We start from the raw sequence: 23,995 nt of genomic DNA on the forward strand, positions 1-23,995 counted from the left end.
ACTTTCCAAAGTTTGACTTGACGATTAATTGATTATGTTTCATAAGTATATTATTATAATGAGAAAACTCATAGATCTCTAGGTTGTATGTACCCATAAATTGTTTTATGTCAATTATGTTATGAAAATCTTATTTTGTAACCTAAAAAACTCATCAAAAAGGGAGGTCTTAGAAGTTATTATAGCCACAGTGTCGTGGTTGATTTGGGGTGTGTTTGAAAAAACTAGCTGGTAGCTGGAAACAGATAGCATGTAACGTGTAGCGGGTAGCGTTTTGTTAAACGCTACATGATGTAACTTTTGGATTTGGAGCGTTTTGTTTAAACTAAACAATAAAAGTCTGTAGTGCCAAACGAGATTTTTTGTTTGAAATGGAGCGTTTGGTAAAACGCTAGAAGTTAGAAGCTCTCAAACGTTCTGAAACGCTCCGTGTCAAACACCCCTTTGAAGTTTTCACAATGACATTCTTTTTATTGGCAAAGTGATTAGAAGGAATCGATAGATTGATAGATTGATTGACTAGTTCTTTAATTGGATTGTGAATAGAACTACAAAAATTAGCATTAAGAGAATGTCTTGGCGTTTAATTACTATTTTTTCTATTTCGATGTAACTTTTGTTAACTTTCTACTTTCTTTCTTTTAATATCATTCGGTCATTTAAAAAATAATATGAAAAAAGCTTAAAATATTTGTAAACTTAAGGGCTGGTTTCTCGAAGATTTTACTTCAAGATAACCTGAAAACATTATTATAGCTTGAGGTGTCAATTGATGATATGACACGATAAAAATATACGATATGAAACAAATTTAAGATAAAATCAAAATTTAGTATACAATATGAAAAAACTTGCAAGGTTACGCTTTTATCACAACAAATATGAAAAAGCTCAAAAAAAAAATCTAATTTATTATTTTGACTAAGAGGCACCAATCGCAACCTTAATTTTATCGGAACAAATAGCCAGGTTAGCCTAGTGACATGATATATGCCACCAAAGATGACATTATTGTGGATACTCTAAACGCACGTGAACCACTCTTGGATGACCAGAACGCGTAAGCACTAACCGTAGTGCCACGTATGTTTCCCGGTCAAACAGTCAACGCGTCATGTTGACCCACCAGTCACTCCCACAGTCACCTCCCACACATATATATAAGAAACCGCCAATTCCAAAGTCCAAAACACAACACCAACGCACTCTAAGTCTCTTAACAACAATACAATAATGGTTAAACCAGAAAAACCATCTGCTCATGACAGGAGTAGTGACGCCAAGTATAAAGGTGTGAGAAAAAGGAAATGGGGGAAATGGGTGTCGGAAATCAGGCTACCAAACAGCCGTGAAAGGATCTGGTTAGGCTCCTACGACACACCGGAAAAAGCCGCAAGAGCCTTCGACGCCGCCCTCTACTGTCTCCGTGGCAGCACCGCCAAGTTCAACTTTCGCGACCAAATCCCTGACATTCCCGGAGGTACATCGTTGCCTCCTTCCGAGATCCAAGCTGCAGCTGCTCGCTTTGCAAACTCGATCTCCAACTCCAACTGCACCACCACCGAAGATAATAACTCCTCCTCTTCCAGTTCCTCTGAGGATTCCCCTTCGCCTTCCATCTCCGACGGAGCTTTTCAGACGGATCATGGTGAGGGTTGGACTTCCCAATCCCCGCAGCTCGACCCAACATCTCCGTTTCTAAATGACTTCAGCTACATGAATCTTGATCATAATGATATTGGTAACAGTACCAACTATAACAATACTGGTGTGCCAGATTTTGGGATATATCCGGGATTTGATGATTATTTCATGACAACGACGCCACCTCCGAGTGATTATGTATACGGAGAAGATAACAGTGATGGGATATACTTGCAAGGGTCATCATTCCTCTGGAACTTTTAAACGTACAATATGTTGTAGCTAGATATATACGTTACTATACTGCAGGATATGATCGATCAGAATTCTGGAAAAGTTTTAGTTGCCGGAGTTTCTGAACTAATAACGTAACCCAATTATGGGGAGGGAGATGGACTACCTTTTATTAATGGGACCAATCTCATTTTTTCGCATTTATTCACAATAATAATATGTGGATAACCTTTGTGTATAGTGAGAGAATACAAAATAATAATAATATATCTTCTAGAGATACGCTGTCCTTATATAGTTGTCATTCTCATTGTTTCCTTTCCAATTATTATAGCCAACTTACTAGCTCTCTTTTATGTACCAATAACACTTTTTCATCAAACGAATCACCTGTTTCCCACGTGTTTCATATGTGTTAGATTAAAAGTATTAAGTAGTGAAATTGCTTCTCGTGACATGTGACCCAATTATTATTTTGTTTTCGAAATCATCCTAAAGTTGGAGTTCGGAGAATTCAAACTTAAGACTCGTTTTATTTTATATTGTTTGAGTTTTAAGTGATTACCATTAAACTCCAGTTAGTCCAAGTTTAAGTTTTGGGAAATTGAATATCATTATAGTTTCAAAATCAAGCACATTTGGTCCTCTAAGCTAACAATATTAAAATTTTCTGTTAAATTTAATGTAAAAATATCATTTTTATCTTTTTTTTTCTAATTAATTAATAGTGCTTTACAAACGCCATCCTCACCACCACCACCACCATCATGGTGTTTTATTAGAATTTGATGATACTATTTAATGTCCTGAAAGTCAACTATTGGCTACTGTTTAGTCGGGTGCATTGTTGATTACTTGTTTCGTATTTTATTATGTATGAATATCAAACATGAATGATATTTTATTTTGGTATTGTATTTTATGTTTCTTTTTGTATACTTGGATCTAGAACATATAGTTATATGTTTTTTAATGTATGATTTGCTATTGACATTTTTCACCCGAGTTGCTTTAGCTTTTTGTAATTCGCCAACAACTTTTTCGAAATCCACACTTGTTTCAATCACCAATGTAAATTTCTCAAATATGTCCGATCTCTTTAAACAATTTCTCTAAACCATTTTCCTCTTTTAGTTTATCCACATCTAAATCACCAACTATAACATCATTTCTCTGGCCACCATGACCTAAACTTTCTTGAATCTTCTCCAAAATTATTTTTCCATACCTGAATTGCTATTTGTAACTATTAGCCGTATATATTGTATGTATTATAGTAGGCCCATTAATTCGTATTCATGTATAGGTTTTTATATGTAGCCCATTATGTATCAACCCTACCTATTTATTAATGAAATCACACAATATGAGATTCATGGGAAATTAATTAGCGTTTCATGGTATCAGAGACCATTTTTTACCTCCTTTAAACCCTTCCGCCGCTGACAGCATCTTGCCATCGGACACATTCCCTTCTCTTCTCCCATGTTCTTCTCTCTACAACTTCTCTACTCCTCTTTCTTCTTTATTCAAACACGATGTCTGAATCATCCAAGAACACAAAACCCTTTGCTATAACCAACATCAAAGTCTATGTTCCTCTCATCTTGGATCTAATCAAACTGAATTATGACGCCTGGAAAGAATTATTCCAAACACATTGCAACGGTTTTGGAGTTAAAGGCCATCTCACTGGATCATCCAAACCCGCTGATGACAAAGATGAAGCTTGGTCGAATCTTGATGATCTGGTCAAGTTGTGGATTTATGGCACTGTAACACAAAGTCTTCTCAACATGATCCTAAAACCCGGTGCAACCGCTCATACTATCTGGACCGACCTTGAAACCTTATTCCGCGACAACAAACAAACAAGAGTGATAGAACTAGATCATGAACTGCGGACATTAACTCTTGGTGATCTTACAATTTCAGATTATTGTGAACGGATGAAGGTCATATATGATTTACTGTCCAACATCGGCTCTCCAGTACCTGACCCAACCTTGGTCACCTACCTTATCAACGGGCTGTCATCGAAATTTGACAACATAGCCACTGTGTTGCGACATCAGGACCCTCTACCCTCTCTCCTCAAATGTTGATCCATACTTACCTTGGAAGAACGCACTATGAATCGAAATCGCCCCACCCAACCCCTCCATATGGATCATACATCCTCCCCTCAAGCACTTCATGTCGGTAATCATCCGACCTACCCTTTCCGGGGATCCTATCAAAATAGTCGAGGTGGACGCCGCCCTCAACAGCCACGTCGGGGTGGATCACATGCAACCGATAATCGACGCCAAGTCGGATCTACAGTTGCTGCATCACAACAACCACCGGGACTGAATTGGACACAATATCCACCTCCATGGGCTCCTTATCCCTGGTTTTACCCCTCCTGGCAGCAGCTATTTCGCCCGCCACCATCCACATCACACCAGCAACAACGTCGACAGCAGCAAGGGGTTCTCGGATCAGCCCATCTCAGTCTTCGGGTATATCAACCCCGACACAACAACAAGTTGCTGCATTCTATGCAGCTCCTCAATCAACCCAGGTGGTCCCTCCATCTCAATGGTTCCCACCCATGTTCCCGGACCAACCCACTGATCTCACTCAAGTCTTCATTTAAATGAACATCAATAATGGGTCGGATGCACAATGGTACATGGATACAGGAGCTACCTCACATCTAGCATCTGATTCAGGTAAACTGAGTACTATTAGCTCTAAGAGTCACATTAAACATGTCTTTGTTGGCAATGGTTCTCCCATTCCTATCACACACATCGGTCACACCAACTTTCCTACTATACATCGTCCCCTACATCTTCACAATGTCCTTGTCACACCAAATATTATAAAAAAATCTTATATCTGTTCGTCAATTTACAAATGATAATCAAGTTTCCATTGAATTTGATCCTTTTGGTTTTTCTGTGAAGGACCTCCAAACTCATCAGCTCTTGCTTAGGTGTGACAGCTCCGGTGACCTCTATCCCATTCTTCCTCAATCTCCAGTTGCTCTTCTATCCGGCAGCTCATCCTTGTGGCATCAGCGTCTCGGTCATCCAGGAGCACATGTTTTTAATCATTTAGTTTCCAATAATTTCATTCATTGTAATAAAACACCTAGTAATGTTGGTTGTCAAGCTTGTCAACTTGGCAAACATATCCGTTTACCATTTACTACTTCGCATAATATTGTCTCTGGTTTGTTTGACATTGTTCATTTCTGGGAATCTCCAATTGAAAGTATTAGTGGCATAAAATACTATATCCTCTTTTTAGATCATTTTTCTCATTTTGTCTGGGTATACCCACTTAGAAAGAAATCCGAAGTTTTCTCTAAATTCTTACACTTTCACGCATTTGTGAAAAATCAATTCAACACCGAAATCAAATCTTTCCAATGTGACCATGGGGATGAATTTGACAACAAACAGTTTCACAATCTTTTTGATCAAAATGGTATTGCCTTTTGTTTTTCCTGCCCTCACACCTCCCAAAAAATTGGGAAATCCGAACGTATGATACGTACCATTAATAATATCGTACGCACCCTTCTATTGCATGCTCACCTCCCTCTAAATTTTTGGGTTGAAGCACTTCACATGGCTATTCATCTCTTGAATCTCACACCATCTACCTCAATAAACAATGAGATTCCTTTCACAAAACTTTTTCGAAAACCACCTTTCTATTCTCATCTTCGTGTCTTCGGATGCCTCTGCTACCCACACATTACCACCCCGCATAAACTAGCCCCAAGATCAACCCCTTGCATCTTTCTTGGCTACCCTACCCAACATCGGGGTTACCGATGTTTCGACCTTCCTACTCGCAAAATCTTAATCTCCCGTCACGTCACATTTGACGAAACTGCATTCCCTTACCGCTCTATGACACCAAACCAACCACCTTCCTATGTTTTTCTTGAAAATATTGATAATCAATCCTCTATTACTCGTGAGTTTCTCACTTCCAACCCCCCCCCCCCCACCTCTACTCCCGCCCCTTCCCCCACCGATAGTACACCTCTCTTCTACCCTACAAATAATGAAACCCCTCCTCACACTCCAATCGACTCTAACGAGCCCTCCCCCGAACATTCAAATGACCCACCTCCCACTCACCCTATGGTCACTCGCGGTCGCCTAGGAATCAGAAAACCTGTCACCCGTCTCAATCTTCACACCACCGTTGAATCTCCTCTTCCTCGATCCCATATTCATGCCCTTCAAGATCCAAATTGGACCATTGCCATGAAAGATGAGTTTAATGCACTTATTGCTAATAGAACTTGGGTCCTTGTTCCAAGGCCTGCCGGGGCGAATATTGTTCGCTCAATGTGGCTGTTTCATAAGAAATATAAGGCAGATGGTTCTCTCGAGCGATACAAAGCTCGTCTGGTTGCTAATGGTAAAAGTCAAAGACCAGGCATTGATTGTGAGGAGACTTTTAGCCCGGTTGTCAAACCGGCTACTATACGGACTGTTCTCAGCCTTGCCGTTTCTCACAAATGGCCTATTCATCAGCTTGACGTTAAGAATGCCTTCTTACACGGTCAACTAACTGAAACAGTCTACATGCATCAGCCTCCGGGTTTCCGTGATCCTGTACACCCGGATTATGTTTGTCACCTACAGAGATCACTTTACGGGTTGAAACAAGCCCCACGGGCTTGGTTTCAACGTTTTGCTACTTATATCACTCAGATCGGGTTTACTCACAGTCGTTGCGATTCTTCTTTATTTATTTTTCGCAGGGTTACTGAGGCAGCTTACTTACTTCTTCAGCGCACGATCTCCCTTCTGGCCACTGAGTTTGCCATGAAGGACTTGGGTGACTTATCTTATTTTTTAGGTATTGCGGTGGCTCGTGATGATAAAGGCATTTTCTTATCTCAACGCAAGTATGCGTTAGAGCTTCTTGATCGAGCCAACATGTCCAATTGCAACCCATGCAGAACACCAGCCAACATGCAGTCAAAACATGACTGCAATGGAACTCCAGTCACTGACCCTACCTTATATTGCAGTTTGGCTGGTGGTTTTCAATACCTCACCTTTACCCGACCAGATTTATCATTCGCGGTACAACAAATATGCCTCTTTATGCATGATCCTCGTGAGCCACATATGCACGCTTTAAAGCGCATTCTACGATACGTACGTGGTACTCTTGACTTCGGGCTACAGATTCATCACTCCTCAACCTCGGGCCTTATTGCCTATTCTGATGCAGATTGGGGGGGATGTCCATCCATTCGTCGGTCGACAAGTGGATATTGCGTCTTTCTTGGTAACAATCTTTTATCATGGTCATCAAAACGACAACAGACTGTCTCTCGCTCAAGTGTTGAAGTCGAATATCGAGGTGTTGCAAATGCGGTAGCCGAAACATGTTGGCTTCGCAATCTTCTTCGGGAACTTCACTCACAAGTCACCAAAGCAACTCTTGTCTATTGTGACAACATAAGCACGGTTTACATGTCTTCTAATCCTATTCAACACCAACACAAGAAGCATATCGAGACCGATCTTCATTTTGTGCGAGACAAGGTTGCTACTGGTTCTGTTCGAGTCCTTCATGTTCCATCGGCCTTTCAATACGTAGACATCTTCACCAAAGGACTTCCTACTTCCTTATTCACAGATTTCAGATCCAGTTTGAGTGTTCAGTCTCGACCTCCAGATTTCAGATCCAGTTTGAGTATTACAGTAGGCCCATTAATTTGTATTAATGTATAGGTTTTTATATGTAGCTCATTATGTATCAACCCTACCTATTTATTAATGAAATCACACTATATAAGATTCATGGGAAATTAATTAGCGTTTCAGTAACATCATTTTTTGGTCCACCTTGAGCATTTTTTACAATCGACATTTCATCAGTATAAAACGCACGCGATCAACAATGCACTATTAAACAAGACATTAAAATTGTGTATATATTGTTGGCAATAGCAATGGTCAGGATTATTAAGTTAAAATGTAGCTAAAACAATACCACAATCTCATAAATAACTTTTAGCCACATAAATAAGAAAAACTATGGCTAAGCTATTTTAATAAAACTGTTACCAAATATCATTTTTATACTAGTGTTAAAATTACACTCTTCCAAGTCTCCACCAACATTATCTAAGTTTGATTGGAGTTCCTCTATGATAATTTGAAGAATTCTGAGTTCCAATTGCGACAACTTGGGGCAACAAGTTGTGGTGGTTAGCATAATCTTGAAAGCCTACCGAACGTAACATAATATAATATTAAAAGGAAGGATAAAAAGTCTTTTTACAATAAACTTAACATAAAAATTTAATGGTGTAAGCCTAAAGGACCAAATGTGCTTGATTTTGAACAATATAGATACTTGGCATTAATTTTCCAAAACTTAGACTATATCTATAGAGGTAAACAACAAGGACCATTTCTATAATGTAGTCTTAGTATAATTTCTATATCATTCAAAGGAAAAGATTATTACAAATAGAGATAACTACAAAAATAGCCATTGTAGTTTGTTGTTTTTCGAGTATACTGTATACATATATGTTCATCTATGTTCATTTATTTTTATGTTGTGCATTTGTATGTGGCTATATATGTATATATGTGTGTGGTATGTATATCAGTATTTAGGGGCAAAACATAATGTTTAGAACTAGTGGGGCTGAAGCTAGAACTTCAAATGTTTTGGGACAAATTCAAAAATATATCTTTCAAAAGGAGGCAATTTGAAACAGTAAACACATCTTATGTTATTAATAGCTTAATGCAAAAATTAAGTACCTAAATAGTTACCTATCATTATTTTGCCAATCGACAAAGACGAGGTTTTATGGTCACATTCTTTTTCTAATATGTGGTTCTCAACATTTTGAAACTACTTGTAAAGAATGATTCGTCCATTAGTCTCTTATATTAGTATGCAACAAAACAACATTTATAGTTTTAATTACGAACACTAGTTAATATAACTAATAATCAATTTATTTTAAATGGATTGATATTGAGGGTTACTATGCAGCACAACTAACTAATAGTTTACAAGTAATACAAGATAGCAAGTTAAATTGCATTTTGACAAACAACGAAATATTGTTAAAATCATTTTACAAATATTAATATTATAAGTGATAACTAACATTGTAAATGGAAGCAACAAAGAAGATAATGGAAGCAAGAAAATAATTTGATAAAAAAAAAGACGTTTTCATGTGTGCAAACAGAATTTTACTCGATCGAGTGGAATTTTCACTATGATTTCAGTCGAGTCGGTTGAGTGAAATTTGAACACAAATCAAAATGAACTGATAATGAATTTTCCTAGTGATTACTCGATGTTGATTCATTTAGAGTAAGGGATGACAATATAGTTTATTCGAATCAAACCTCAAAAAAACACAATTTAAAACACTTAGAACACTTGGGGTTTAATAACACAAGTTAAATTGAAGTGTCTGATATGTCCAAAAGGTTGCCCTAGCTTCAAACAATATTATTTCTAAAAATGACTTATAACTCCCACAATTTGCACAAAGGGTAAACCTTCTTAAATAATGAATTATAAGGTGTATAATAGGTTACTAAAAATGACCAAAATACCCCTAGGGGCATAAAACTTCCGAACTCTTAAATTATTACATTTTTAACCCATTTAAGATTTACGTAAGTAAAATCAGACCAAATGGATAAGCCAAACTTTGGGAAGTGACAAAATATGAAAAGAAGTCGGTAGATATTTATGTGTGCATCGACATTCTACATTATGCATCACGTTCTGCACAACAATTTACCATTTTCAGTTCTCATTCCCATTTGGTCATCCTACTATGTATATTAACTTGTGGTTTCTTATAGTGATCTTTTGTACAATCGCTATGGGCTCCCAAACATATTTAGAAGGAATTTAGACATGCTAAAACACTTTACTTAATCCATTAAGTTCATCACAATAATTCTATGGTCCTATTTCTCATCAAATTTTACATATGAAGTTAAGTGCTCAAAATTCTCATACACTTACTAATGAATCGTGTAACGTACACAAAAGCTTTTAGACCACATTTGGGTCATAATAGATGCATTTAAACTTTTTCCTAATTCAATTCAAATGTTTGTAGACTCATGACCTAACTTTGGAATTAATATTCCAATTTCATAGTTTCTAATTTTGCCTTTATTGCCAAATAATTCCTAGATCCACTTATAGGTAAATTAATCCTTCATCTTTTTCATATAAATCATTCCTAATGTATCAATTCATGAACTAGAATATAATCGCTACAAATAAAATATTGATGTTTAGTGGCACAGAAAAAGTGTCACTGAAACCCAAAAAGTGCAACTAAAAGCCTTGTTGGTAATCAGTGGCACAAAAAAAGTGACACTAAAAACGCTACCACTAAAGGCTTTTAGTGGCACTTTGTTTTTAGTGTCACTTTTTTATGTCACTATAGATTTTTTTGTTTTTGTAGCACTTCTTAATGTCATTATATAAATGTTGAAATTAAGGAATTTTTTTGTTTTTAGCTGCAATTTTTTTATCATAAAACATTTCTTTTTGAAAATCTAGTCTGATTTTTTATAAATTTAAATGGAATATAAAATTAAAAAAAAAGATAATAAATGGAATACACAAGAAAATTAATTAAATTAAAATTTAATTTGTTTTACAACAATTTACAACTATGCTATCAATATTTAAAACCAAAATATCTTCCAAAATGTTTAATAAGGTACAACAAGAACTTAATCATTAATCCATTAATCTGAAAAGCCCTTAACTCATCCACTCCAGAAGAGTTTCCCATACCAGATCTAGCATAAAGGTGGGTGACTTATATACATGCATGTCCAATGCATGTCTAGAATCCATTTTTAGGTCAAAATGAGCTAAAAGTGACCAAAAACTCATGCAAGGTCAATAATCCCAACTACAACCTAGATCTACAAGATATATTGTTCATAGGACTCAGGAGAGTCATAAAGTTGCAACCTTTCTCACTTCAAACCAACCAAATATTTCTAACGGACCAAAATATGCTTAAGAAACTAGATTTACAACCAAGGAGTCATTAAGATAGAAACTTGAGGACTTACAAATGGACCAGAGAATGATTCCAGGGATGGAGGTAAGTCGTTTCTTGATCCTTTGGCTAACACCTTCTTCTTCTTCCTTTAAAATGCAATAAAACACCACAAAGAGCTTAATACTCAACAAGGAAGGCTAGGGTTTCACAAAGATGCTTTCTGGAGGTGATGGAGACTGAGGGTCAAGGAAACCCTATCTATCACTTCCTTTAAATAGGGGTCCAACCTAATAATCTAGGGTTTCATCAAAATCAGCTGCCATGTCGTGGCACTTATGGTCACGTTGTGGCTGGTCATTAAATCTCGTGGTCATTAAAATATTGCCACGTCATGTTGAGGCTCCACCACTCCGTGGCCACCCAAAATGAAAGCTTAAAATATAACATATTAGCTCATACTTGAAACGGGTGTTACAGGAGCACCCACTTTCCCTTTCCCTTTCTCTTTACATTGGGATGAAAGGGCCTTTTTCTCTTTACACCACATTCCCTAATAGCCAGCACAGCAGTGGTTGAACTTGTATTCCTAGTGGAACAATGCTTTCTTCAGTTATCTAGAGCATCCCATGTAGCTCCATGATACTCTTTCAAAACCATTCATATAGTAGTTCATAGTGAAATGCTTATATGAACTAGGTAAAGAGTTAATAATGACATCAATAGCCAACTCTTGAGTGAATGGGAAGCCAAGCCGTTCAAGTATGTCAAAGTACCCTTTCAACTTTAGAACATGGGTAGTCACAGAACCACCCTCTTATTGGTTGCAGCCTCGAATCGATTGCATCACCTTGAATCTCTCATTTCGAACTTGCTCTTGAAACATGTCTTTGAGCTGCTCGTTCATGTCGTATGCCCTAAGGTTCTCATGACTCTTTTGGAGTTTAGAAAACATGGTCGCCAACATTAGACACGAGACCTCGATAGAGAGATGACCATGCTTTTCATTTTTGGCAGCTTCTTCTTTAGTAGCATCATCATAAAGTTCCTCTTCAAGATACCCGTCCAACACATACTCCTTCTTTTCATACCTCAAAGTAATCCTCACGTTTCGAATCCATGCAAGGTAGTTAGGACCAGTGAGCTTATCCCACGAGAGGAGTGAGAGTAGTGAGAAGTTTGATGAAGGTGGTGCGGAATGATGAGGAGGAATAGTACAAGATGCCATCTATTTAAGAAAAGAGAACCCAATTAGTTTGATCAAGAAATCCTTTTAATATAATTACCCAATAACAAATTATTAAAGAAAAGGATAGGATCCATATTTGGCTTCACAATGTAAAGTGCATTAGCCAAACATTACAAAATGAAGTTATTTAGGTGGACAAACTATTGTCGATCTCCATCTCTATGAGATTCCTAGAAAACGAGATTTATTGACTTATTTAAATAGCATGTTAATCTCTTCTAATACTAATTTGACAATCATGACTGGATTAGTCGAGGATCATGAATCCAAATGGTGAATTGACCATACGAAGTTACAAGGAGATTTGGCTCAAGTAATGCTTGAGAACTGCGATCAACATATACCTTTATTTGACTATATTCTTCTCTTGACGATCCGGTAAACCACGCACGCTTACATCAAAAACAATATACCATAAGGCGTAATTTCCATGGGAAGCATAAAGTTCACATTGTTAATATAAAACAGGATTTTGTTTTATTACAAGGGTATTTTAGTCAATTAATATAGATTTAATAAAGTAAAATTGCATATTTTAAGGGATCATAGATTCTATTAATTTTAAAAATCCGATTTTACGAATTATAACTATTTTAATTCAGACATTCTGACAGAATATGTTTATTTATTTAATTATTTACTCAAAATTAAAAATATTCTTGAACCATAAATAATAAAAATATTCTTGAACCTATTTCTTGATCATGATTTTAAGAACTTCTTGTAGAATAACAAATTATTGAACAATCAATTGAAGAATAAAAACAAAAAATACATTATTTCTTGTAGAATACATGTAACAATTGTTAAGAATTACATTTATTGTTAAAGAATAAAACTAAAAAAACTTTCAAAACGGGAAAGAAAACATCAAAATCTAACGACTAATACATTCTAGAAAAATAATGTGGTCCGTTCTTCAAGCATCAACTTCTGTGATTCCAACATAATTGGAATTCGTGATTTCATTCCAACAGAATTGGAATACGTGATTCCATTCCAATAGAATTGGAATCTCACCAATATCATCCATTGAATCATCTACATAAACATACTTGATACCTTTTCAGAATTCAACATTGTCAAGATCCTGCACTGTCCACATAAATGAAGTGTTAAATTAGAAAAAAAAAACATAAATTGAAATATGAATCAGACCATTTGAATCAGTCCCTTTGCTGCATCAATCAGACCATTTGAAAGAAACACGATGATCTCCATATCCCTCAAAACCCCCAAATTCCACTTGCATTGGAATTATAAAGCTGAGTTATCGATTCCTGTAACAAACAAAAACGGAAGGAAAAAACCCTAAGTGAAAATTAACTCGAACATAGCTTCATGTTACTTCATTATATCAAAAATCGAATCTAACCAAACATCGATTCACTCGAATACGAAGCTCGAAAGAAAAATAATTCAATCAAACAAGTAGAGCAATAAACCTCGTAACCAACAGAGAAACTAGAACTGGACAAAAAATGGATCATCGGAAGAGAAAAAAACGCTGACTAAAGAGAAGAGAGTAAGCTAACCTGATTGGTAGAAGTTGGTTGATTGATTTGAACAGAAATCGATGGATCAAAGGAAGTAAGAAGTGTAGATCGGAAGAGGGATTAGGGTTCGTAATCAGAATCTTTTTGTTGGAAGGATGGTGAAAGTCAGGGGCGATGGTGGGTATTGGTATTGGAGTACGTTGCCGTTTCAAAAAAAAAGATATAAAACCTGGAGAAATTAGGGTTAAAAGTCAATACCATGATTATAGGGATTATTTTTGGAAGTTGTTAATCATATTACTAAATTACCCTTATTTATTTATTAAATTTTTTTTTTTTTTTTAAATTTTGATTGGCCCACATTTATGCATACGATAACACAATAATTACTTTAAACACCTGAACCTATATCTCTCTCTCTCTCTATCTCTCTCTCTCTCTCTCTCTCTCTCTATATATATATATATATATATATATATATATATATATATATATATATATATATATCAAGGTTGTGAAAATCATTCGGTGGTAGCTCGGCGGTCGACTGCGTTAAGCGATTAAAATTTGGAAATTTTAGTATAATATCTTAGAATTGTAAAGCTTAAAAATTTGAAAATTAAAAATTTTGGTGTAAAATTTGAAAATTAAATAATTTGAATTTTTTAGATATTTCCTGCCTATGACGGCCGAGGACCACCAAGGACTGCCAAGCCCGAGTTTGACCGATTTTGACCAATTTCCGCCAAGCACCCTAATCATAATCGGTTCAAGGCTGCCAAACGATTAATCGGCCGCCAAGGCCGATTTCTGCAACATTGATATATATATATATATATATATATATATATATATATATATACACACACACACACACACACACAATCACACACACACACATTTAGATTGATATATCTTTTAATTCAATTGACTAAAAGTCAACAATTACATTATAAATATCCTAATCTTTTGTCTTTTAATTAATCTTACAATTAAATAAAATTAACTTTATCTTTTAGTATAAAGGCTAGTTTGTATGTGTTTAGAATCGAAAAAGATGAGCAACCAAAATAGAAACGAATTTAGTAAATTCTATAACTTCAGGTGCCATGACAGTTTCGTCATTTATGTGCCATGACGTGGCCATGGGTTGGCCACAAAATGGCGACCGTTGACCGTTGACTTTTGACCTAGTTGACTATTGACAAATTGCTAGTTTTAGAAGGTTGACTAAGTTTTGACCTCGGGTGTTTTGCTAGGTGGGTCGTAGCACCAATTTCATGATTGTATGAGCTGTAGTATTTCTACTTCGAGTGTGAAGTGAGTCTTCTCACTATACTATGTAGGATGCTAGATTGTCTTTGTGACTTTTGCATGAAAGACCATGTGAGGATCATGACACTTGCATGAAAGACCATGGGAGGACCATGTAATTTGTGTGAAAGACCATGGGAGGACCCTGCAACCGTACGGAAGACTATGGGAGGACCATAACAAATAAGACTGCATGAGGAATGGAATAACGAGTGATTGTAAGAATGTAGGAGGACCATAGCATTCACACGTTCTTTTCTGATATGTACGGTATGTGGTATTTTGGGGAACTCACTAAGCTTTGTTCTTATGACTTTATGATTAAATGTTTTAGGTACTTCTGGTTCCAAAGGGAAGGGTACAGCTTGATCGCACTACATCCCCTGGAGTTTTATTCCGCATTACTAATTTATGATTTCACTTTGATGTTTGAGAGCACTTTACACTTTGATTATCTTTTGAAAAAATGAATTTATGATTTTTTTGTGTTTGAAAATGAATTTCACTTGGTATTTTTGGAACGTTACACATTTGAACGAAAACCCTAAATCTACGATGAGAATATAGTGAGGAGATGGGAAAGTGCTTGAAGGAGAATGAAATGATTGAAGAATGCATACCTGATTAGGGTTCATGTTCTTCATGGGGGAATAACAAAAACCCTAAATCCGCTTCAATATGACATAAATCTGATTTGACATGCCATACATATCATTCGATGTGGCATACATACCCGATTAACCTCTGAAATATATCGTACTACAAGACGGTGTTGTGGTGGTGTTGGTGAGGAGGATAGAAGGTGGTGCTCTATTAATCATCATGAGGAGGAGATAAGAGATGGAGAGGTGGCTTGGAGAACTGGTGGTGAACCAGTGAGGATGAAAAGAGGTGTGCTCTATTCATTTGTGTTAATTTGATTTCATAAAATAAAGAGGGGAACATCTTAGACCGTGGAGGGAATTAGGAGCAGGAAAATAATTAAAATTAGTATTTTCATTAGCTATAGTGGCACATATAATATGTGTGCCACTAAAAAGATAATATAGTTACACAAGAAATAATATGTCACTAAAGACTTGTGCCACTAAATATAATTTTGTTTGTAGTGAATTTACATAATTAGATGCTAAAATCCAAGTAGAAGTTCATAATTCAACCATAGAATCCTTAACTCCAATCATCCACGATTTAATTCTCTCATTCATTGAGTTTGTGCATCCAGTATGGATTTATTGCAACAAAAGTACATTTATGGTCATAGAATCATTTAGAGAATAGTTTAACAACTTCATAATCACAATTTGAGATTCTAGGGTTTATGGCTACATTTTTGCCCAAACATCAAATATATCAAGTGAATGATAGAATTAAGTTTAGGGCCATATAAACCACTCCAGGATGTTTAGAAAACAAACAAGCATCAAAACTTATTAAATTCGACTTTGAATTCTCACTCAAAATCCTAACTCGAAATGGAGTCTACATGGGGAGAATTATACCTCAAATGATCCTAATCTTTTTTGATGACTTAAATCTCCCACCTAAACCTCAAACTCCAGCTCTAGAGCTCTATTTTTTAACTCAAGTTCATCATTCTTTCATCCCCTCTCATATTATGTTGAGTTATGTTCCTTAAGCTCAAATTTGATGAGAAAATGTTTGATTCTTCACTTAAAACACCACTAGAGAGAGAAAGTTCACTTAAAACACCACTAGAGAGAGAAAGTTGCATGAGGAGAGCTCCTAACTACTCAAAATCATGATATAAAGAAATAAGTGAGAGGGGATGCATCTTATTTGCTAAGTTTCAATTCCCATCCTCAAGAATCCATGTTTCTCTATAATAATCCAACCACCATATGTGCAACTCTAACTTAGGAAGTTGCCACCTCTAGTCCTTCCCTACCATGACTTCTAACAAAAATGGTCACACTCTCTCAACTTGGTCAACATGCTAGTCAAAGTCCAACTTACATATATTTGACACTTCGAGTAATTTTTCACTAAATTTTCCAATAATGTTTTGTTCCATTAAATTTAATATCAACCATTATTCTAATTTATAATTCGTAATTTCACTTCAATTTTTATTTATTTTATTTATGCAAATAATATTTTTTTTTCTATTTAACCTAAAAATTCTAATCCCAAAAACCAGGTATTACACCATCCAAGAAATCATGTATGGGAATATCATTAATGTTCACCATCGAAGTATCATGTGTATATAGATGATACTTAAATGAAATTCTTTTTTCAAGATCCCAACTTTTTCTGCTTTATTTGAGTTATCAGTGCCACTGATGTTGAAAGTTGGTAAATTCATTGAGGGATTGTCGATGCACCTTCACCTTTTATCTCTTTTCTCAATAATTGGCCAGCCATGTTCCATTGGAAGCCAACAGAATCCCCAATCTTCGTGGTTTTGACTAATTCAACATTGGTGGAGTTGATTTGGCTAGGAGGATCGACACTTCTAGACGTAGATGACAGTTTGCGATTGGTAGTATCACATGACTTGGAGCATGTTTTTCGAGCTGAAGAAGCTCGAACAATGTCTCTGAATTTAACCGACATTTGTTTTTTTTTGAAGAAGGGGTTTTGGCACCTTTATATCTTCTCTGTGGTTTGGAGATGCTTGCAGTCGAGGACGATTGTTGGTGATTAAAACCGATTGTGTTTGACGATTTAGGCATCATTTTTTCGTTGAGGTTAGGAATAGTTTCAACTTCAATGTGTTTACTGCGTGATTTTTCTATGACAATTTGAACTCCTTTGTGGTGCCCTATATTAATTCCCGGTGTGGACCTATCCTCCCCAAATTTAGGGAGTCCATTAGATCCACAACGCTCCACTCTCTAGTCTAGCTACAGCCTATTGTTTCGTTTCCAGGGCCAATTCTACCCATCTCGGGCCCGCGGCCCATCAGACCCATCATCGAGGTCCACCACACGGTCAGAGAAAATCAAAGCTTTTTAGAGCCCATTAGTTGAGGATATTATCCCCAGTAAGTCAAATATATCGTTATCGTTCACTAGTACAAAAAGAATTTGTTGATGCGGTTAAAATGATTTGTTGGTGCGGGTATTGAACTGCACAGACAAATATCGCATTAAAAAATAACCTTGTTTAATGGTGCGGTTCTAAAACCGCACCAAAAAATAGCCAAAACCACACCAAAAAATAATCCAGAAAAAATACAAACCGCACCAATAAAACAAAAAAAAAACCCGCCCCAAATAAGGATATTGCACCAAAAAAAACCCAGTTGCAGGTGAAAATGGTGGAATCGTATCAGCCTTTCCATTGAATGCAACCTCACCACAACCATCGATCTTCCACCACCATTCACATAGCATAAATCAAAGAATTGATATGGAAGAACATTATACATATCTGCTTAATGAAAATTAAATCCTAAAATGGAAAACTAAGAAAAGTTTTGTACATGGTCGGATCTGTCAAATTGTGACTTCATCTTGTTAGATTTTCCAAATCGTTGTTCCTTCCTTAATATCATCAGAAAAAACAACCAGGATTCTTATCCTTAACCTTACGATTATTCCTTCTCTAAATGTATGGAATCATCATCAGAATTCTTTGGTCAAACAAAATGGGTATAGTATAACAACACTCCCAGAAAGCTTCGTTGGAATGTATGCAATCATCAACATCCATGTTAAAATGAAAACCCTCTTGTAAATAACGAAGACCCATGTTACTAGAATACACAGATGCAATAAGATCCACCGAAGATAGAGGGTTGTGGAGTGTGGAATCGCAGGTGAAATTGGGGGCCAAATTCATCATCCTTGAAGCTATCAGATTCCGCCGCCGGTGTGTACCATGTGGGCGAGACCAAACACCCATCGAAAACCACCCTTAAACCACTGTTGTCATTCATCACCGCCACCTGTTTGCTGCCGAGAACACCGACCACGAAACCCCTGCCTTTTCCGAAAACCATCCACGCACCACAATCTCCTATATATTTCTGATCCACCTTGAACAACACGACGCCACCAACGGTGAATAAGAAAAAGAAAAGAAGGAAGAAGAAAAGACATAGGTTTATCTGCGTTTTGTGTTTTCTGCAAAGGGGGGAAACACAAACAATATAGGGATATATGTTTTATTGATGCGATTCCTTACCTTTTATTGAAGCGGTTTATTAGATATAAAATTTGAGAGGGAAACGAAAATTTGGAATTTATTTTTATAAATGTATTTAATAATGCGGTTTTAAACTAACGCACTATATAATGCGTTTTTAATGTCTTTTAATGTGAATATAGGAAAAACGCACCAAAAAATGCTTTAAATGGTGTGGTTCTTTGGTTTATTAATGCGAATGAGTTTTAATAGTGCGGTTTTTTACTACCACCGCACCAAAAAGAAAAACTTTATCGCACTATTAAATAGGTTTTGTGGTTTACCAAGTACTCATTGATAGATACATGCATACTCATTGATAGATACATGCACAGGTCTATTTTCTTCTTGAAAAAAATTAATAAAATTTCCAACCAGTCCCAAATTTAATTAAAGAAGTAAACTGCCATCAAGATCGCAGTCTTTGTTTCTAAAACAAACAAAAAAATAATGAAAAGAACAATAACTAACAAACTACTTCTGCAACAAGTCTCTTTCTGATACCCTTACAATCGACGGATCCAAACACGGCTTCATTTGCTGTAACCACACATTTCTCCTTCCCAATGCATTCCTGTTCACGAATAATATTATGAACAATTCATATTATGACTGTAAACATTAAACAAACATGCAGTGTTGATCATTTACCTTTTTCAATACGTCCAAAGCATTCTTTCTCCCTTGACAAGTCCCCTTTTGAAACGACCCACAGCTCCCTTGAACGTTTCCAAAAGAAGCAAATCGAACTCCTGTGATGCTTCTACCATGGCTGCACGATATCTCCATCGTCTTATTCTCGTATGCATAACCACATGCCTTTCCGACTGACACTGTCTGGAAGTTCAACGACGATGGGTTGCCTCCAAATTCCTCCCACAAAACCAGTTCATTCTTATCACCATCCACCAAGAACGATCGTGGAACATGATACCACCTTTGCGTCGGTAGACCACAGGCCCTAACACACTTGTTGTTATCATATTTACCACGATAATCACAAGCTTTCTCCGAGCAATTATGGCTTTTTGCAATGTTGCTTGGCCAATATCTACCGATGCTTTTCCCATTCACCCATGCAAGTCCTTTACCCAATCCGTCAAGATCCAAAGACACCGGATCTGTTCCCATCGGAGCTTTGAATGTCGTCTGCATGCATCCAGAACAATTCCAAGTACTTACTAATAAGTAATAAGATTAAACATTTGATCTTTATACCAAATGAAATACATTCGTATACCTTGTACCAAGTCATTTTTCGTTGTGTGGGAAGGTCATGAGTTTTCCACTCGGAGGAATCGACTTTAACAAGGTTATTATATTGATCGATGCTTTTTATTCCAGCCTTGAAAGACCATTCGTGGGAAGACAGATCTGTAATGACAGTTTGATCACCTTTCCTTCCTATGATCTCTACTGGACCAGGCACACCATTTGCAATCATATCAAATTTCGGCCCATAATGCTGCTCCATATACAAACAACATTACATGCATATGATGAATATAAATCAATATATAGTCAAATATACGTAGTTCTCGTTTTGTTACCTGAAAACCGGTGGTGACGCTAAGTAAGGTTATTTGATTTAGGCCAGGTTTCAACTTAATCTTCTTCTCGAAAACATAATGGAAAATTCCGTATGTAACAAATTCTCTTCCTATATATTCACCGTTTACGTATGCATGGAGAACTTGACCAGTACAATTAACTCTCAGGCTCATATCATCGCTCCAAATCGGGTCATTCTCATCAATATTCACACTTCAGTTGATAATCAAAAGAAATATTCGAGTTAATAAGTAACTAAGTTGATTATCATTGTTATTGTTAATCTATAAAGTGATCATATATATACCTGGTCATGTACCACAGGTAGTCACTAACATCATTAGCAGCTTTTTGATCCATCAGTTTAGAAGCACTTTTGTCTCCCTTGCCTTTAATAACAGTGTCATCGAGGTTCTCATGCCTCCATGCCCACTTCAATGGTACTGGTTCTTGCTCTGTTTGATTTGCTTTCTTCTCTATCACCCATGTTTCAGTGTTCACCTGTGAAAAGTTCAGACATTGGATGCAAATCTTAACGGCATTTCCATTCTTATCCATACATGAAGATAAGTATTTGGTTACCTACCTTGGCTGTGTTATAGACTTCATTCTTACAGTCGGGAAGTACACTAACAGACCATGCAGGAACATCGTACAGTGCTCCTTGAAAACTAACCCTAGCATCCGATGTCGTATTTGTATTGCTCAAAAAACAACCAGTTCCATCGGTTGACTGATAAATCGATGCCTGTCATCCCCATAAACAAACAAAGAAAATTAAACATACTCTTAATTTTCAGCAAGTTTGGCTTGCAGCAAAAGATTTATAAAACACGTAATTATATATATATATATATATATATATATATATATATATATATATATATATATATATAGTTCTACCGAAACTGAATTCCCCAAGTCTGTGTGTGAAACATTGCCATGGGTGAGAACCTTCTCCATGGAATGGAGAGCGTCATGGAGCTCCTTCAAATGCCCAAATTTGGGTTGATTGAAATACCCTATAACAAGCCAGAAATCCCATCATTTGATCAGTTGAGTTGCATACTTGCATGTCATCATCAATATTATTTAACATGTACTCCGTATTAATTTGTGAAATCGAAAATAGAAGATACATAACCATATTCATCAAGAGGAGCATCATAGTCGTATGAGGTTGTGATTAATGGACCACCAGCACTTCTACCAAAATTTGTGCCACCATGATACTAGGCACATAAAGAATGTAACATATTGTAAATATATTGATTCATTATTTAATTACAATTAAGATTCATGAACTAATTGTGAAGTAAAGAAGAACAATAGTATTAAATACCATATAGTAGTTATTGAAAGTGCCTCCATGCTGAAAAAACCTAGCCGTAGCATAAGCAAGATCCTCAGTTGTTCTAAACGGATCTGAACCACCCCAACTCTTGAACCTATAATTATTAATCCCAAAATTTATCATAACAATAAAGCAAATTTAACAAAAATAAAGAAGTAATATTGACATAATTATATAAAATACCATCCAGTCCAGTTTTCAGTCCACATCTTTGGGCTATTGGGATTGTTGGGAGTAAATTCATCACAATACCAGCCATTGCATGTATTTATCTGGCAACATTATTAAGTAGACTATAATTAATCAGACTTCTAAGCTACAAGATATATAGTTGCCTTTGTAAAATTAAAATAAATATGAATTCATTAATGGTTACCATAGGCTTTGGAGCATCACTTTGTTGACACATGATCCATGGGACACCAATATTAAGTGAATCAGCCATCTTTGCACACCAGTCGACATAAACTTTCCCAGCATGTCCATAAGATGTCATCACATTTCCATACTCATTTTCGACCTGTTTATGATTCAATATAATTATCGATATTAATTATACTGATAGTTATAAATGCAAAATGAATTAAGGATTGCATTAAACAAGAATACCTGGGAAAGAATGATGGGCCCTCCTTGAGAAGCAAAAAGCTTCTCTTTTTTTACCATGTCGACTATCTTTTCAGTAAAATTTTGCATCTCTTTCTGATATTCGTCGATACACAAAAGCAATCGTGTTAGCTATATTTGATGGCCAACTTGTGCATATGTATTATAACAATTAACAAAATATGATCAATAACTGATAAAATATAATTACCATGTACACAGTATTAGCTGTTCGAAGTTCTTCAATCCCACGCATGTTGTGCAACCATAGTGGAAATCCTCTGAAACCATTAGTATAAAACATGCAACATTAATGATATAAAGCAAGATGTTTGAAATAAGTAGACACAAATTAATGCAAGAAAAGAAAATATAACAAACCCGTAATTCCATTCGGCACAAACATAAGGTCCGATACGAAGAACAACATAAAGGCCGTGATCTTGAATGGTTTTTATAAACCTTATTAAATCCAAATTGCCAGAAAAGTCATACTGGCGACGAAAAGGCTCATGAGCGTTCCAAAAAACATAAGTTTCAATTGCATCAAGGCCACCCTCTTTAGCCTTCTTAATCAAATCAGGCCACATCTAATAAAGCACATGATATTTATGTTTGATAAGACAATGGTTACAAATTAAGGTTATAGTACAGAGATTAGCTAGGTCGTATAAATCTTTTTAAAGAAAGGTGGTATATAATTATATGTACCTCGGGCGTGCTACGTGGATAATGAATGGAGCCACAGATGAGAAGACGGCGTTGGCCATCACTGGTGATGGCCCTACCATCGTGAGAAACTTTGGTTGCATTAGCGGTTGATATGCATTGATGAAGAAGAAGTAGAGAAAGCAAAAGGAGAGTAGTCAATCCCATCATGATCGAGGGAGAATGCATAGAAGATCAGTATCAACAAGTGGTGTATATTTATAGGGATGTTATCATAGTGAATTGTGGAGTAGTTGAAAGCTCATGAAAATTCGGTGTTCAACAGTTGAAGTGGTATAAATCTAAGTAATCAATTTCCGATGTTTGTTCTAACATTTCCTAAAAAACACCAAAACAATAGCAATTCATTTAGAAAATATTTTCCACTTTTTTAAATGGTACAAAAGACAATGTTTTAGAAATACGTACCTTCTTTTACTTATATCAAGTCATGTCATATTCTTTCAAACATATCATAGGAGCTTTTGTAATTATTTTTATTCAAACGTATCAAATAAGCTTTTGCAATTACTTTTATATTCGTGTAATATCAATCTTTTCTTTTAAATAGTCCTCCCTGCCACATTAACAACTAAGCAATTAATGTTACTATTGTTTCAAACATATCATATCCT

At 36.0% G+C, this 23,995-nt stretch overlaps 1 protein-coding gene and 1 pseudogene across 1 annotated transcript; one reads left to right on the plus strand and one right to left on the minus strand.

The window, feature by feature from the left end:
- Positions 1-1,197: 1,197 nt before the first annotated feature.
- Positions 1,198-2,158, plus strand: LOC145117416 (ethylene-responsive transcription factor ERF017 pseudogene; annotated as a pseudogene).
- A 17,333-nt stretch (positions 2,159-19,491) lies between these two features.
- LOC145115108 (beta-galactosidase 15-like) lies at positions 19,492-23,532 on the minus strand. The gene is made up of 15 exons (XM_079051285.1): positions 23,364-23,532; positions 23,034-23,242; positions 22,864-22,933; positions 22,656-22,748; positions 22,423-22,566; positions 22,230-22,318; positions 22,035-22,140; positions 21,837-21,924; positions 21,596-21,714; positions 21,279-21,440; positions 21,000-21,193; positions 20,692-20,905; positions 20,382-20,606; positions 19,793-20,290; positions 19,492-19,715 (listed from the first exon to the last, which is right to left on the minus strand). Exons 1-15 carry the CDS (start codon positions 23,529-23,531, stop codon positions 19,608-19,610), a joined length of 2,487 nt encoding a protein of 828 aa, XP_078907411.1. The 5' UTR covers position 23,532; the 3' UTR covers positions 19,492-19,607.
- Between the last annotated feature and the right edge of the window lie 463 nt (positions 23,533-23,995).

The sequence above is a fragment of the Lactuca virosa genome, chromosome 5 (genome assembly GCF_052849685.1).
Source record: "Lactuca virosa cultivar CGN04683 chromosome 5, Lactuca_virosa_CGN04683_v6, whole genome shotgun sequence".
Taxonomy (NCBI): Eukaryota; Viridiplantae; Streptophyta; class Magnoliopsida; order Asterales; family Asteraceae; genus Lactuca; species Lactuca virosa.

Bases quoted from the DNA above. Each gene is read 5' to 3' on its own strand.
- LOC145115108 (XM_079051285.1), bottom strand. From the start codon at position 23,531: ATGATGGGATTGACTACTCTCCTTTTGCTTTCTCTACTTCTTCTTCAT. The intron at 21,715-21,836 runs GTTATGTATCTT...GGCTTGTTATAG, and splicing joins TGCTCCTCTTGATGAATATG to GGTATTTCAATCAACCCAAA. The intron at 19,716-19,792 runs GTAAATGATCAA...ATTCGTGAACAG, and splicing joins CTTTGGACGTATTGAAAAAG to GAATGCATTGGGAAGGAGAA.